This window comes from Pteropus medius, unplaced genomic scaffold (genome assembly GCF_902729225.1).
Source record: "Pteropus medius unplaced genomic scaffold, Ma_sr-lr_union100, whole genome shotgun sequence".
In the NCBI taxonomy this organism is placed as follows: Eukaryota; Metazoa; Chordata; class Mammalia; order Chiroptera; family Pteropodidae; genus Pteropus; species Pteropus medius.
The window spans coordinates 1-15,785 of NW_024349126.1; the positions used below are offsets into that span (position 1 = coordinate 1).

General features: G+C 37.7%; 1 protein-coding gene across 1 annotated transcript in view; it reads left to right on the plus strand.

Annotated features, from left to right (window-relative positions):
* Positions 1-7: 7 nt before the first annotated feature.
* The window catches only part of LOC120616938 (zinc finger protein 160-like), a gene marked incomplete at its 3' end in the record, with an annotated part of 17,382 nt that continues 1,604 nt past the window's right edge, over positions 8-15,785 (plus strand). The window contains exons 1-4 of the mRNA XM_039880484.1: positions 8-326; positions 5,062-5,188; positions 5,618-5,746; positions 14,535-15,782. Coding sequence (XP_039736418.1) covers positions 312-326; positions 5,062-5,188; positions 5,618-5,746; positions 14,535-15,782 — 1,519 coding nt within the window. The remainder of the gene's footprint in view (positions 327-5,061; positions 5,189-5,617; positions 5,747-14,534; positions 15,783-15,785) is intronic.

Below are 15,785 nucleotides of genomic sequence, written 5' to 3' on the forward strand. Positions count from 1 at the left end.
GACCTGAAGGGGAGTGTCAGGTCAGCCGAGGTTCTCACTGCTGCAGTGTATGTGAAGATGTTACCAGGAAGGCAGCCTCGCTTGTTGGTCTCTGAGAAGCAATTACTGACCCTAAATGCGTCTTGTGCCAGGGGCAGCAGACACCATGTTTTCCACATGCTGAGGTCTTCCTTGTGTGATCGGTGGTGGACAGGAAGGAGGTATGTTGGTAAAGGCATATTTCAACTTTCCAGATTGACTTGTAAAGACTTGTTTGTTGCCTGAGGAAGAAGCCCAGCGGTGGAGGAGGAGGAAAGACAAAGGGGTCAGCGATGGCTCTTTCTCAGGTAAGTTATATTCTCAGTTGATTGTTGTGTCTGTCCTTCCCAGGAATGCCCTTTGACTTGCTGATCTTCTCTGGCTCTGAATTGTCCTGCCTGACTTTTGTTTCTTGACACTCAACCTGGGTCTTCCTAGTCCCTCTCATCTCTTAGATTCCCTCTCACCGCGATCCAGTGACAAGGGACTTGTGAAGAGGCTCCACTGGGCATCGTCCTGGGCAGGGCTTCACCCTGTTGGATTCGAGACGGGATGTGGGCCCTGTTGCATCAGTGTGGTTGGGCAAAGGGGATTGTTCGGGGCCACATCAGTATGCACTGTCACCTTTCTGTCAACCAGGAAAAAAGATACTGCACATAGATACCTCAGATCTGGTCAAGGGAGCAGTAGGTGACTGCTTTTATGATGCATATGAAGCTAAAGGAATGAGCCACTGACTTTATAATCTTCGTGATTAGGAATGGAGTGGGAAGTTCGCAGAAAGACATCGGTGACAGTGGGTGTTTTATTCCATCATGCATTTTAAAATAGGAAATGAACTGTCATGTCTGACAGTTGGAGATTCTTTAGGTCATTATTGATTGTCACATGCACTTCTCGGAGGTTGCATTTTCAGCCTGCGGATTATATCCTTGGACATAAAAGGAGTTATTGTTTGATGCAGCTAAGGTTCCAGCATCATTCTTTTGCATGTAGATACTCGGTTTTCCTTGCACGGTTTATTGAACGGACTGACTTTTCTCTGTGGTGCAGTCTTGGCGTTCTTGTTGAAAATCACTTGGTGTATGTGCAGGGGTTTCTGTGGGGCATTCTCTTTTGTTCACGTATCTGGATTCATGCCAGTATTTCGCCGACCTGATTACACTTGCTTTGTAATATGTTTTTTAATCAAAAAAAGGGAAGCCTTTGTCTTTTATTTCTAGACTGTCTTGTTTCTTCTGGATCTTTTTTGTTTGTTTGATTCCATGTGAATTCCAGTGTGTTTTTTACTATTTCTGCCAAAATTAGTTTTTGGAATTTCGATAGGGATTCCATTGAAGCTGTAGAACACTTTGGGTAGCATGAGTATTTGAACAATATTGTCCTGAAATCCATGAGGAAGGGACGTCTTTCTATTTCTCTGTACCTCCTTTGATTTCTTTTAGCAATTTTTGTAGTTTTGAATATAAAAATCATTCAGTGTCTTGGCTGTTTTTCTTCCTATGTATGTCATCGTTTACGATGCACTATTAATTGGATTTTTAAAAAGTTTTTAGATTGTTCATTGCAACTTATCTAAAATAGTTTTTCACTTTTACATTTTTGTGTATATAATCTTTATGGTTTTCTACATGTCAGCTCATTTCATGTGGAAAAGAGAATTTCTTTTCAATTTGGATGTCTTTAACTTTTATTTTCTTGTCTAATTACTCTGACTAGGACGTCTAGTACTTGTTGAACTTATGCATCCTTATGCGTATGAACGAATATGCATCCTTGCCTTTTTCCAGCTAAAGCTTTTAGATGTTCACCATTGAGTATGACTGTAGCTGTGTTCTTTTCAAATATGGCTTATTATGTCGAGGTACTTTTTCCTATTAATGGTTTCTTAAAAGGTTATTGAATTTAATTAAATGGCTACTCTGGATTAATTGAGATTATATTTTTTCCTGTGTTCATTCCGTTAATGTGGGTGAATTGATTGATTTTTGTATGTTGAAACATTCTTGCCTGATAAGAATAAATTTCATTTGGTAATGGTGCATAATTGTTTTAATGTGCCGTTGAATTTGTTTTACTAGTATTTTGGTTTTGCGTCAATACTGATCAAGGATATTAGTCTGTGTTTTTTTTTTCTTTCACCTTTCTTCGATTTTCTTTTAGAATTATGCAGACTCTATAGCATGAGTTTGCAACTGTTTATTCTTGAATATTTTGGAAGATGTTTATGAGGATTATCGTTGTTTTTCTATCAGTGGTAGAATTTAGCGGTGAGGCCATCTGTTAGGAGTCGGTATTTTTTGTTGCATGTTTTTAATAGTGCTTGAATTTCTCTAGTTATCATTTGGTTCACATTTTTAATTTTTTCATGATTGGTTTTTGTGTGTTATTAGGAATTTACTCATTGTCTTCTAGGTTATGTAATCTTTTTGTATGATATTGTTAATATTACCCTCAAAATCATTTAAAAAATTTCTATGATATCAGTTTTAGTGGACCCTGTTTCTTTTCTGATTCGAATTATTTGAAGATTCTCTCTTTTCTTAGTGTACGTAGGGGTTTGTAAATTTGTTAATGTACTCAAAAAAAAGCAGCTCTTAGTTTGGTTCTGTTTGTATTGATTTTGTAGCCTTATTTACCTCTGTTCTCATCTTATTATTTCCTTCTACTAAAACAAGGTTTATTTATTTATTTTTTTTGAAGTAGGAGTTGATTTCTGATTTGAGATGGTTTCTTTTTTTATGTAAATACTTATCACTAGCACCTCTTAGTGCTGCTGTCACTGCATCCTGTAAACTTTAATCTGTTGTATTTTCATTGTTATTGTCATCCAGATTTTTAAAACATTCTCTTGTGACTTTGATCCGTTGGTTGTTAAAGAAGACTTGTTTATTTTCTCCTTTTTTGTGGGTTTTTCTTTTTTTCTTCTATTTGTTTCTAGTGTCATTTCCTTGTGGTTACAGAAGATATATTTTAGAATCGCAATTTGTAAACAGTTTTTCATATTTCTTTTGTGGCTAACATGTGCTTTGTCAAAGAGAATGTTTTGTGTGTGCTTGAGAAAAATGTGTTTTCTGGTGGTGGTAGTTGTAGTGTGCTGTATATGTCTGTTAGACTCCATTGCTCTGTGGGGATATTACATGTTCTGTTTCCTTATGTGTCTTGTGTTTGGTTGTTGTATCCATGACTAAAACTGAAATAGTGAGGTCTCATATGATTACCGTGCTGGTGCCTATTTCTACCTGCATTTCTGTCAACATTTACCTCATATATTTGGGAGCTCTCATGTTACATGCACCGCTATTTATAATTATTAGAACCTTTCGGAGAATGGACCTTTTTATGTCATAATGTCTTTTGCCTGTTGTTAGTTTTTGTCTTATAACCTGTTTTGTCTCCATTCCATGAGCCTGGCTCTCTCTAGGCTGTAGTTTGCTCTCCTTATTAGCCAATCTTTATCCTCCGATTGTGAATTTTCACAGTTGCAGCTCTTTGACTCTCTGTCCCACTCAGTCTATTTTTTCCTCCTTTTCTTACCTGGTTTCTGCTGAGGCAGAAGCTCTGGTCAGCCACCTTTCTTTACTGTAATTTCAATGAAAATGTATCCCGTTTTTCCAAATATTTGGCAAAAAGTACCTGGTTAATGACAGGTTTTTCTACAAATTCATTTTTGTTCTGATTACTTATTCAAGTACTATTTTTCAAGTGCCCACAAATGTGAGAATTTTTGAAATCTTGATCTCTTACATTGATGTGTAACACTAATAATACTTCTTAAAATTTCAAACCCTTGTTTTAAGTTGAATAAACCAATACACTATTTGGCTTTTGTTGTAAAGCCTACATGTCTCAATGTAAATGGATAAAATTGTATTTATATGTTTCGACAAGTTCTTTTAGAACTTGTAGTTAAATAGTCCATGTTTTCAGTTTGTATAATTTTTTTGCTAGCATCCTTTACAATCTTCAAAAATGAAAATAAGTACCACATTTTTATTTACCCAAGATGCTCAAATACACATGAATAAAAATGACTATGTATAAAGTCATCAAAAAACGTATCAAGAGACAAGTCTTTTCAGTCAGTTGGTTTGTTTTATGTGTTTGAATGCATGCATGGATGGTTTATATAAAGGTATATGGTTTTTATAAATGATATCATTTCTTAAGTTTTATATTTTTTAGCAGTTAGGATATCTTAAATATATTCCATGATCTCAGTTTTCTTCTTTGACTTCATATGAGATTTCACTAGAAAGAAAAATAATATCACATTATGCACGTGTGTGCACATGCAAATGTAATGACTTTAATATGTATCTCAATGTTGTTGACCTTGAATTTGTTTCAGGTTTTCTCAGAGAATGCTTTGTCAGTGTACCTGTGAGGTCTTGTCTGTTACCTAACTATTATTTTTTAGGTTAGGTCTAAATGCCAGCACCTGAATTCAGGTATTTGCTTGATCACATCTTAGATTTGAGCTGAGTTGAGTATTTTAGAATGTCTGTGACATGTTTTCTCCTCTGTAAGATGGGAACAGGTTTGTCTACAGTGAGCTGTTATGTTGATAACAAGTTAAAATATGTAAAGCATTTAGACTAATGCACATAGGACATGTTCTAAAACATTTTGTCATGGCTGTTTTCATCACAGTTTAAGAGTCTGAATTTTTTAAAAGATGCTGTGGACTTTGTCATCTCTGACGACACTGCTCATGCTTTAGCTCATCTAGATACTGAGTGTCACTCAGTGTGTATAGAACATCTAACCCTTCTGTGTAGACACTCGGTGTTGAATTTTAATTGTAATTTCAAGTATTATTTGCAAAAATGAGCGGCTCTCCCTGATTTCTGTATTATCATAACCTTTTACGGGAAAGTAACATAAACCAGCGTTACGGATACATAATTTGCTGTAAAATATCTGATGTGGATCTCTCACAACTCTCTACTTGAATCAATTTTACATCTCTCTGCACTTCTCATTCTGTGTGTAGATAAGAACTGTCACCATTTCCCTTTGTTGAAATGTATTTACTTTCAGGGACGGTTGGCACTCAGCGATGTGTTCATAGAATTCTCTCTGGAGGAGTGGAAATGCCTGTCCCCAGCTCAGCGGGCCTTGTACAGAGAAGTTATGTTGGAGAGCTACCGGAACCTGCTGTTCCTGGGTGAGGATGACTTCCCTCAAGGGTCAAGATCTGTCCAGCATGTCTCATCTTTTTCCCTTGTGTGACAGAGATCAAAGCTCCGTTTACTGAGACATGAAAGACTTGATAATGTGGCATCAGTACTTTAGCCTCGCCCTTTCTTCAGATGACCTGCCCACTTTGTGACACATTAGGGGTTGTTCTGGGGCTTAGTTTTTGTAAAGCCCTATGGCAAACTTAAAATATTTAATTCTTTGATTCCTATCCCCATGTATTGATTCAGTAGCTTTTGGAAGAGAGTTCCTATCTGCATATGACACTGGTCCCTATACACAGAAGGAGATGAAGAGTTGATGGGTTTAGAAACTTGTTCTTGAGTCATTCCTCATTTAAACGGAGATTGTGGATTCTGGAAGAATACAGATCTTGATGCTCCTTTCTTATGTGCAGGAATTTCTGTGTCTGATCTGTATATTGTCTCCATTTTGGAGCAAGGGAAGGCACCCTGGACTCTGGAGAGTGAGTGGAATATACCACAAAAGCCAAATCGGCGGGAACGTATCGAAGGTGTGAACACAGGTAAGAGCTCAGAAGAGAGAGAAGAATCCACAGCCTTCATAGTGTTTGCAGACCTGCCCAAGCAAGAAAGTTCTGTGGGCAAACAGAAGTTTATTTCTGGCGATCCCTCAAAGAAAATGTTTTCTTCTTTCCAGCTTCCCACTCTGTCCTTCAAGGTATAAAATTTATCCTTTCACCCTCACTGGGGCTGCAGTTCCAACAGAGAGGAAGGCAGAGTCTTCATTGTACTCACAACACACTGATCTGTGGCCCCTGTGACGTCTTTGGTTCCTTGAGTTCAGGAGTTTGGGGCGAGCTGTCACATGGTCTCTGTTCCCTGGTCTTACCTTCTGGACTGGTTTTCATTGGATGCTCGGTTCTCAGTCTGTACAGAGCAGAGCTGAGGCCTTGCAGTCCTGCCCCCTGGACCAGTCCCGGTCCCATCCCTGTTTCCTGTGGCTGGAAAGTCTGATCGGAAGAGGGGATGCACTGTCTGTCTCTTCGTTCTTCTCTGTGCTCTAAATGGGGCTCGCTGGTGCTCTGTTACCTGTTTTGGACACTCAGACATCTCTTTTGCCTTTTCTTCACACTTCAGAGGTATGTGTCACAAGGAGGTGGATAGGATCTTCTGTACCTGTTATTAGGAAATCTCTAAAGACAGTGGACAGGGTGTCTCTTCAGTTCCTAGTCCTACACTGGGAGTGCATTTCAATCTTTCAGGCTCCTAGCATGGTGTCTGTGGTGGCGCACGCATTCCCCTTACAATCCAGCAGTGTCCGACCCCATTCCTTGTACTTCTCTATCTGCACCACGCTACCTCATCTGGAAATATGGACTCTTCCAGATTTCATATTCTCTGTAGTTTGCATGATTTGTTTCTGAACCTTGCCCACGAACTATACATTGCTGGGGTCTGATAGTTCACCGTCTTTCGCTGGTATCCACCTATAGGGGATGGACAACTCCTGGTGGGCTCTCTTACGGAGTGAGTGTCTTCAGTCATGGAAAATGCTTGACGGAGATACATTGACTTATATGTTGCAATGTTATCCCGCTACGCACAGAAGCAGCACTTGGAGCTGCTCCGTAGAGCAGTCAGCATGTCCCAGGACACCGAGATAGACAGTGTCACGACAGTCGGACTGATAAGTGTTTTCAGTTTTCTTTGCAGTTTCCGGAATGTCAGTAAGCATCTCTCCAGAACACTGTGATCATGTTGAACACACACACACACACACACGTACGTACGTACGTACTAAACTGGGTAGAATTTCGCCTGCAAGAACATTGTCCAAGTCAGAGCCTCTTTTTCTTGAGGCTACTGACTAAGCTATCATTCATGCCACAGTTCTCATCCCCGGTGTGTGCCGCTGTGCACGTTGCCTCAGAGGGTACAGTTTTGAAGCATCTTGTTGAGGGACCTTAGGAAGTTGAATGATGCTTCTGTGAAGTCTACCATCATTTGTTTTCGTTTAAGCCACTGCTTCTTTCATGTTATAGATTCCTATGCATTGTAAATGAATTTGAGTTTTACCTTGTCATCAGTTTTATATGTTTGATGACTAGTGTTTTATATTTTCTATGTGAGAGGGTGGCATTGGGGAACAGACATTGTTTGATATATATGACAGTATTCTTTCGTGTGGTGGTTATGGTGCCTCAGCCCTTGTCCCTGATCCTAAACTTATTTTAGAATATTTTTAAAAGATTTTCTTAATTTTCTATTTTTCACCTGACTTAGTACCTCATATCAAGTTACTCTTTTTTCAGTTGAATTCAGTACAAGTTTTAAATTGGGAATTTCCAGTACCCTGAGACTGTGTAGATAAATTTTGTCACATTCTTAATCCCAGGCACAGCATTAAATTTGTCATAGTTGTGTGAGAGTTATTGGTGTTTCTATAGAATGTTTTCAGTTTTCTATAATTTTTTGAGTGTTTTGTAATTATCACTGCATTTTTATGTCTTGATGTAACTGTTCTTTTCTAATAATACTCACCCTGTCTGGAACCACTGTGTCCATATTGGCATACTTAAATATTCCATTGTATTTTACAGGAAAGTTACCTGATTTTTTTATTTTTGAAACTTCTTTCTCACTGTTCTTTATAGCACCTGCAATTTCTGCAAAATCTATAAAGTTCTGGAAATAGCATTTTTAAGCAAACACGTGAAGATGCGTTTTTCCCATCTTTCTTTCCATCCGAATCCATGTTGAGTGCTTGGACACTACTCCTCAGGAGGGATCCGCCCTCGTAACCCAGTTGCCTCCCACAAGCTTACGATTGTCATTTGGAGGATTTCAGCATTGGAACTTTAAGAAACATCACATTCAATCTATAGGGGATGGTAATTCAGTGTTTGCTTTTCAAAGACTTGCCTTACTGGGTTCAATAACAGCTAAAGCATTTTACCTTCCCAGCAGCAGTGCATAAGAATTCCCATTTTTTCACATCCTCTCTGACTCGTGTTATTTTCAGTTGTTTTGATCGTAGCCATCATAATGGGGGTCTGGCGATATTGTAGTTGAGATAATGCGTTTCCTCATGATTAGTTATAAAGACCATCTCTTGTGTTTGTACATGATCTCTACAGAAATGTCTGCTCATGTCCTTCATCCATTTTAATCGAAGTGTGTGGGATGATTGTTCATGTTGAGTATAGAAGTTAATTGATACTTCTTGATATATGATCATAAATATATATATGGTCTTAGTCCCCATTTCTGACCCGACTCCAAAGGTTTAGGATTCCCTGAACGATGAGAGCAATGGGGGCATCTACTGTTACCACACGTAGTCTCTTGCCCTCAGATCCTACAGTCTCTTCAGGGCCTTAGAGGTGAAATGGGGGTCTTTTTCATACATAATCAGCCCCTTTCAGTCACATCTCTATATATGATTGAGGTGATTTTTGGAAATCCCCAATGACAGGAAGGCTGGTTGTCAGGGGAGCCAACCATGGAATTAGAGAGTCGGAACTACAGTTTCACCCTGTGACCTCTTGGGAGTGGAGAAAGGCTAGAGATTGAGTTTCATCATGATGGTCAGTGATTTAATCAGTTATTCCTATGTAATGAGACCTCCCTAAAACCCAAAAGGAGAGTGTTCCATGTTAGTGAACCTGTGGTGACTGGAGAGAGTAGAATGTTGCCAGGGGCATGGGAGTTTCTGGCCCTTCTCTGATAAGTTTCCCAATGTATGTCTTCATCTGTCTGTTCTTTTCCTTATTGTTTCTCAATAAATCAGCGAAATAGTAAGTAAAATGTTCTCTGATATATATGATTTCCACGTATTTTCTCCTATTCCATGGATTGGCGTTTTACTCAGTTGAGTATGTCCTTTGATGCCCAGTATTTTGTAATTTTGACATAGTTCAATTTATCTGTGTTTACTCTGGTTTTCCATGTGTTTTAAGGAATTGTTCAAAATTCTTTTTTATATTTATTTTCTGTTTTATCAATACCTTTTGTTGAATTGCCTTTTTTTTTTTTCATTGAGTGGTCTTGACAACTCTGGAGTATCATTTGTTTTCATCTACCTCAATTTATTTGACTCCTCTGTTCTGCCCTTCTGCTCTCTGTCTTTATTCTAGTACAACATTATGATTAGTTTAGCTTTGTAACAGATTTCAAAATAGGGAACTGTGAACTTCATTTTTATTTAAGTCTTTTTTCAATTAGAGAGTGTTGACATTCCATTTGAACCTTCAGATGGATTTCTGTATTTCTTCAAAACATGCTGTTGTAAATTTCCTAAATATTACATTGAATCTGTTGATCGCTTTGGCTACTGTTGACACCCTAACAATATTGTCTTCCTGTCCATAAACTTGGAATATCTTTGTGCCTTTGTCTATGTCTTGTCTACATTTTTCCAGTATTGCTTTTCATTGAGAGTACACAGATCTTTCCCTCCTTGCGTAAGGTTACACCTAAGGGTTTTATTTTTTTTTAATCCTATTTCATTTCATTATATTTTGTTAATTATTTTGTTACTTATATTAATTTAATTTTATTTTGCTTATTGTATTATGATATGGTAATGTAATGGAATTGTCTAGAGGATTGTTCTTTGACAGTGTATAAAACTCAAATTGACTTTTACATTTTTTATTTCATATCTTTCAATGTTTATTTACTTTTCTTGCCTACTTATTCTGGTGAGAACTTCCAGTACCTTTTCACTCCCCCACTTCCCGGCTTTGTTGAAATATAATAGACAATTAGGTGCTCATATTTACATTGTACAATTCAGTGATTTTTTTTTTTTTTTTGGTCAATTAGAGATGACAGGCAACAATATATTAGTTTTAGTTATACAGCATAGTAGTTAGAGATCTATATAACTCACAAAGTGATCACCCCAGTAAATCTAATACACCTCTTCCCCCTTACATATTTATTAAAACACTATTAACTTTTTTCCATATGCTATACTTTATATATCCATGTCTCTTTTGGAACTTTCCATTTGTACTTTTTACTCCCTTTGCCCTTTTTTCACCATTCCCCAAACCCTTTTCCTGTTTAGTAGCCTCAAAATAGTCTCTGTATCTATGAGTTTATTTCTGTTTTTGTTGTCGTTGATTTTGTTCTTTAGATTCCGTACACGTGAAATCATGGGCTATTTATCCTTCTCTATCCAACTTTTTTTATTCAGCACAATGCCCTCTCAATCTTGGCCATATCCTTTTCCATCTCCTTCCTTTTAGTTTGTTTGTGTCTTTTAATCTGAAGCTAGTCTCTTGTAGGCAGCATATGTAAGGGTGTGGTTTTCTTATCTATTCAGCTACCCTATCTTTTGGTTGGAGCACTTAATTCTTTTCCATTTGAGGTACTTGTTAATAGGAATGTAGTTCTTACCATTCTTTATTCCTGTTTTTGATACGTGATTATTTGTTTTTTCTTAAAAAAGTCCCTCCAACATTTCCTGTAATACTGGCTTGGTGTTGATAAATTCCTTTAGCTTATTTTTGTCTGCTTTTTTCTGTCCTTTGACTCTAAATGATAGCTTTGCTAGAAGTATTTTTGGTTGTAGATCCTGGATTTTCATCATGTTGAATATTTTGTGTCAAGCCTGTCCTGCAAAGTTCCTTTTGAGAAATCAGCTGCCAGTCTTATGGACGCTCCCTTGTAGGTAACTAACTGCTTTTCTCTTGCAGCTTTTAAGATTCTTTCTTTGTATTTAACCTTTGGCATTTTAATTATAATGTGTCTTGGTGTGGGCCTCTTTGAGTTCCTCTTTTTTGGGACTCTTTGAGCTTCCCGAGGTTGTATGTCTATTTCCTTCACCAGGTGAAGGAAGTTTTCCATCATTATTTCTTCAAATAGCTTTTCAACTTCTTGTTTCCCTTCTTCTCCTTCAGGTACCCCTACAACATGGATGTTTTTGCATTTAATTGTGTCCCATAGGCTCCCTAAATTATTATAGTCTTGACTTCTTTTTTCTTGCCATTCTGATTCAGTGTCTTTGGCTTCCTCATCCTCTATATCAATGGTTTGATAATCTTTTCATCCACTCTGTTGATTCCCTCTAATATACTCTTCATCTCAAATAACATATTCTTCATTTCTGATTGGTTCCCTTTTATATTTATCTCTTTGTTAAAGTTCTCACTGAATTCACCTATACTTCCCCTAAGTTCATTGAGCATCTTTATAACCAGTGTTTTGAACTCTGCGTCTTTTGGATTGCTTAACTCCATTATTTGTGGATCTCTGTTCTGTTCTCTCACATGGTTTCTGTTTCCTTGTCTTCCCATTTTGGCTGCCTTTCTGTGTCTGTTTCTATGTACTAAGCAAAGCTCCTAAGTCTTCCAGTCTTATTAGTGTGATTTGGTGTAGTAGGTGTCCAGTGGCACAGTCCTTAGAGTGGTTTAGCCCTAGCCTGTACCCCTCTGGGCCACTTGTTAAGAATCAGCAAGTAATCCACAGATGCTGTGCTTATAGTTGCCTCAGGGCCACGTCAGAAACCAAGGCTAGCTGCCACCAGTGTGAATCTTGGCACTGCTCAGGAAAGAGCATTGGACTCCCGAAGACACAACTAGACGTGGCTTGGGAAGGACCTTGAGTTGGAGGAGGCGGAGTTTAAGGGAATCCTGGGTGGAACTACCTCTATTATCCAGTTCGATGACTTCTCTGGCTGCGCTGCCTCAGCACACTGGGAGCCTGGAGGACTCAACAGAGGAACAATGGATACTGCTGGCACTTCTGCCAAGGACAGAGCCTTGCATCTGGCCCTCACTCCAAGAACTCAGTGTCCCCCTGTAAGTCCCTGGTCTCCCCTGCGTAGCCTACCCAGCACTGGAGCTCAGAGCAAGCAGATCCGTCACTGCAAAAGTCAGCTCAGGGACACAGCCCCTTTAACAGGCATCTGCAGCTGCCAGCTGTCACCTCCACAGCCTCTGTCCCATTCAGCCGCTTGGAACTGGGCAGCCTCATGTCTTCACCCCCTCCTTCTACGTTCTACCATTGCAGGGTGATTTATTTCTCTCCCTAGTTATAGGCCTTGCTTATCTAGATCCTTTGTGACTCTGCTTGCTGTTTGTTTTGTGTTTGTCACAACTTCGATGTGGTTGCAGGAGACAACAAAATCTCTATCATCTGTGCCATTTTCTCCTTGACCTCCCAATACCATATTTTATAGATACATTGAGAGTAGGTATCACTGACTTGTTCCTGATGTTAGAGTAAAGGCTTTTAGTCTTTCACCAGTGTGTTGTTAGCTGTGGGCTTGTCATATAGGTCCTCTTTTACATTGAGGGACTTGATTTTTTTTTTTTTTTTAGTTCATTGAGGGTTTTTTTTTTTAATAGTGAAAAACTAACTTTTCTCAAATGCTTTTGCTGTATCAGTTGAGGTTTTCATTTGTCTTTGTACGATATTACACTGAATAATTTTTCTGTGTGGAAACTACCTTTCTTTCCAAGGACATAGCCCCCTTAGTTATGGTGGATAATCCTTTCAGTGTATTACTTAACTTGGTTTGTACTTTATTAATAATTTTTTCATTATTATTCACTTTGCTATTAGGGCATTTTTGCCCTCCTGGATATTTGGAAGAGTTTTCTTGTCTTTAGTTTTTTGGGAGGTATTTGAGAAAGATTGGTGTTAGCTTTTTTTAAACGATAGAATTTTGTAGTGATGTTTTTTATTACTTCTATCTTGAATGGTTTTTGTTTAGTCATTTAATCTTTTTACAAGTTAGAGCTATGTTCAGATTTTTTAACTCTTCAGAAGTCACCCTTGGTAGGTGATAGATAACTCAGAAACCAGTTCCAGGCTGATGGCTGTGTAACACTGTCATAGTGACACAGCTTAGCTGTCATATGTCCCTGGAAGTATCTTTGTACATTCCTGGTACTAATAAGTATTTTTCTCTAAATTCCTGCTATAAACCTTTGTGATCTGTATTGCCTAGGTGGGCAATCATGGTTCTGAACATGTCATCTGAGTCTATAGGTCCAGGTTTCAATTTTGTTTTTGTCACTTTCTATATAAACTAGGGTTATGTCCCTAAATCCTTGAGTCTACTGCTGTTATTTGAATGTGTATTGGTATTTCCCACAAGCTTCTTTAAAACACGTTAGTGCTGTTAGATGGCTTAATATATTGCATGTTTTGTACTGAAGACTCAAGTTACTTTTGTTTAATAAGATATAACTTTCTGGCATCTTTCCTATGAGATATTCTTTTGCCTGCTTCATATTCCATGTTTTTATTTGGAAACATCTATTGTCACCTTAATCAATGGCCAAGGCACAGACTCTATTTCTATATTGTTGGCCCATATACTGGATGAGCAAACGGCCCTGCATACATAGGAAATTGCTCTGTGAATCAGCTGTTATAGAGTAGCCATAAAACTCCCAACAGTGAGTCTCTTTTAATATTCTTCTTTATAATGTTATGTCTTTTTGTGACCTGATATTCGAAGTCAGTGATGCCCATGTAGTTTCTAGTTTTCAATCTGTGTGCTCTTTCTAGAACAAAAGTTCTTTTTTCATTGTTAAGGGGGCAAATTTAGAGTTCGGAAGAGTTCACTTTCTGTAATAGGATTATCTGTTATTTATGGTTAGTTTTCTTCTGGATTCTTAGAATCTTTTTTTTTTTTTAACTTTTATTGTGACATACAGATGATAGTTTCTCACATTTATTATGCAGCATAACTAACATGCACAACTCATTGATGTTCTCAAATGCCAGTTTTCTGTGGGTACAGATAGTTCTATGACAGGAAAGTTTTTTTTCTTTTTTTCTTTTTATTTTTTATTTTATTTTTTATGAAAGTTTTTTTTAAACATGAATTTTTGCTGCTCTATTTTTCTCAATGGTATCTTTGTATAATTTCAGATGGCTCTATAGATTATTCTTTAGGTAATAGTTTGGATGGTTTATCATTATAATGTTATCTTTAGCATTTATGTTGAATATGTGAAAGTATGTGTAGTGTATGTTTTTCCTCAGTTATGTGATTGCAGTGTTGTTACTAACAAATGGTATGCATTTTGGAATCATGATGGAAATACTCTTTCCTTGAAAGCTAACATAAGTTTGCACAATGAATATTTTTATCATAGGGTTATTGAAACTAGGCTACCCTTATATTTATTTGATTTGCATGTGACAACTATTTTGTTGTAAAGAAACCTATTTCTTTGGTTATTTTAGAAGATTGTGTATCATGTTCAGTGAATTACATAACTGTGTTGAGTATAACATAACTTGTGGTGTAATATTAGATATCAACAAGAAACATTTACTTAGAGATGAATTAGTAGGGTAAATATGTGTTTTTAATTTCTTTAGATCTCTGTCCTTCATATGTGATCAAGAAATTGAAACCAACAAAACCCAGTAGTACAGGAGGAGAATACCAGACAGTGATATTTGGAAGATGTGAAAGCCATGTAATCAAAGATTTTTACTTCAGGGAAATCCAGGAAGAGATGTATGGTTTTGTTTGTCAGCAGAGAGATGATGAAAGGAATCACAAAGGAATGCCTATAAGTCCTAGGAAACATCTCACTGATAGAAAAGGTGAACTTGATAGTGAGCATGCCGGAAAGGAGCCTATTAAAAACAGGCTTGGACTGAGGTTTCAGTCACATCGAGCTGATATGACGACATTTCAAACTGAAGGGAACATTGATGAATGTAATCCAGCTAAGAAGTCTATCCGCAATACTTCCTTTGTTTCTCCACTTGAGAGAGTTTTTCCTAGTGTCCAATCCACCATTCGTCCTGTATATAGGAATGATTCTAGGCATCCTTCACTACTGACAGACCTGAAAGCATGCAGGAAAAATTCTTACAAATGTACTGAGTGTGGCAAAACCTTTAGGGTACGTGCAAGTCTGATTAGTCATCAGAGAATTCATAGTGGAGAGAAACCTTACAAATGTACCGAGTGTGGCAAATTATATAGTGCGCTTTCAACCCTAACTATACATCAGAGAATCCATACTGGAGAGAAACCTTACAAATGTAATGAGTGTGGCAAAGCCTTTAGGGTACTTTCAAGCCTCAGTTATCATCAGTCGGTCCATACTGGAAATACCCCTTACAAATGTAGTAACTGTGGCAAAGCCTTTATTTTGCGTGCAAGCCTTAATAATCATCAGATAATTCATAGTGGAGAGAAACCTTACAAATGTAATGAGTGTGGCAAAGACTTTAATACACATTCCAGCCTAACTAAACATCAGAGGTTGCATACTGGAGAGCAACCTTACAAATGTAATGAGTGTGGCAAAGCCTTTAGGTTGCATTCAAGCCTCAGTTACCATCAGTCAGTCCATAGGAGAAATACTCCTTACAAATGTGGTGAGTGTGATAAAGCCTTTGATTTGCGTGCAAGCCTTAATAGTCATCAGATAATTCATCGTGGAGAGAAACCTTACAAATGTAATGAGTGTGGCAAATGCTATGGTACACATTCAAACCTAAGTATACATGAAAGAATCCATACTGGAGAGAAACCTTACAAATGTAATGAGTGTGGCAAAGCCTTTAGGATGCCTTCAAGCCTCAGTTACCATCAGTTGGTACATACTGGAA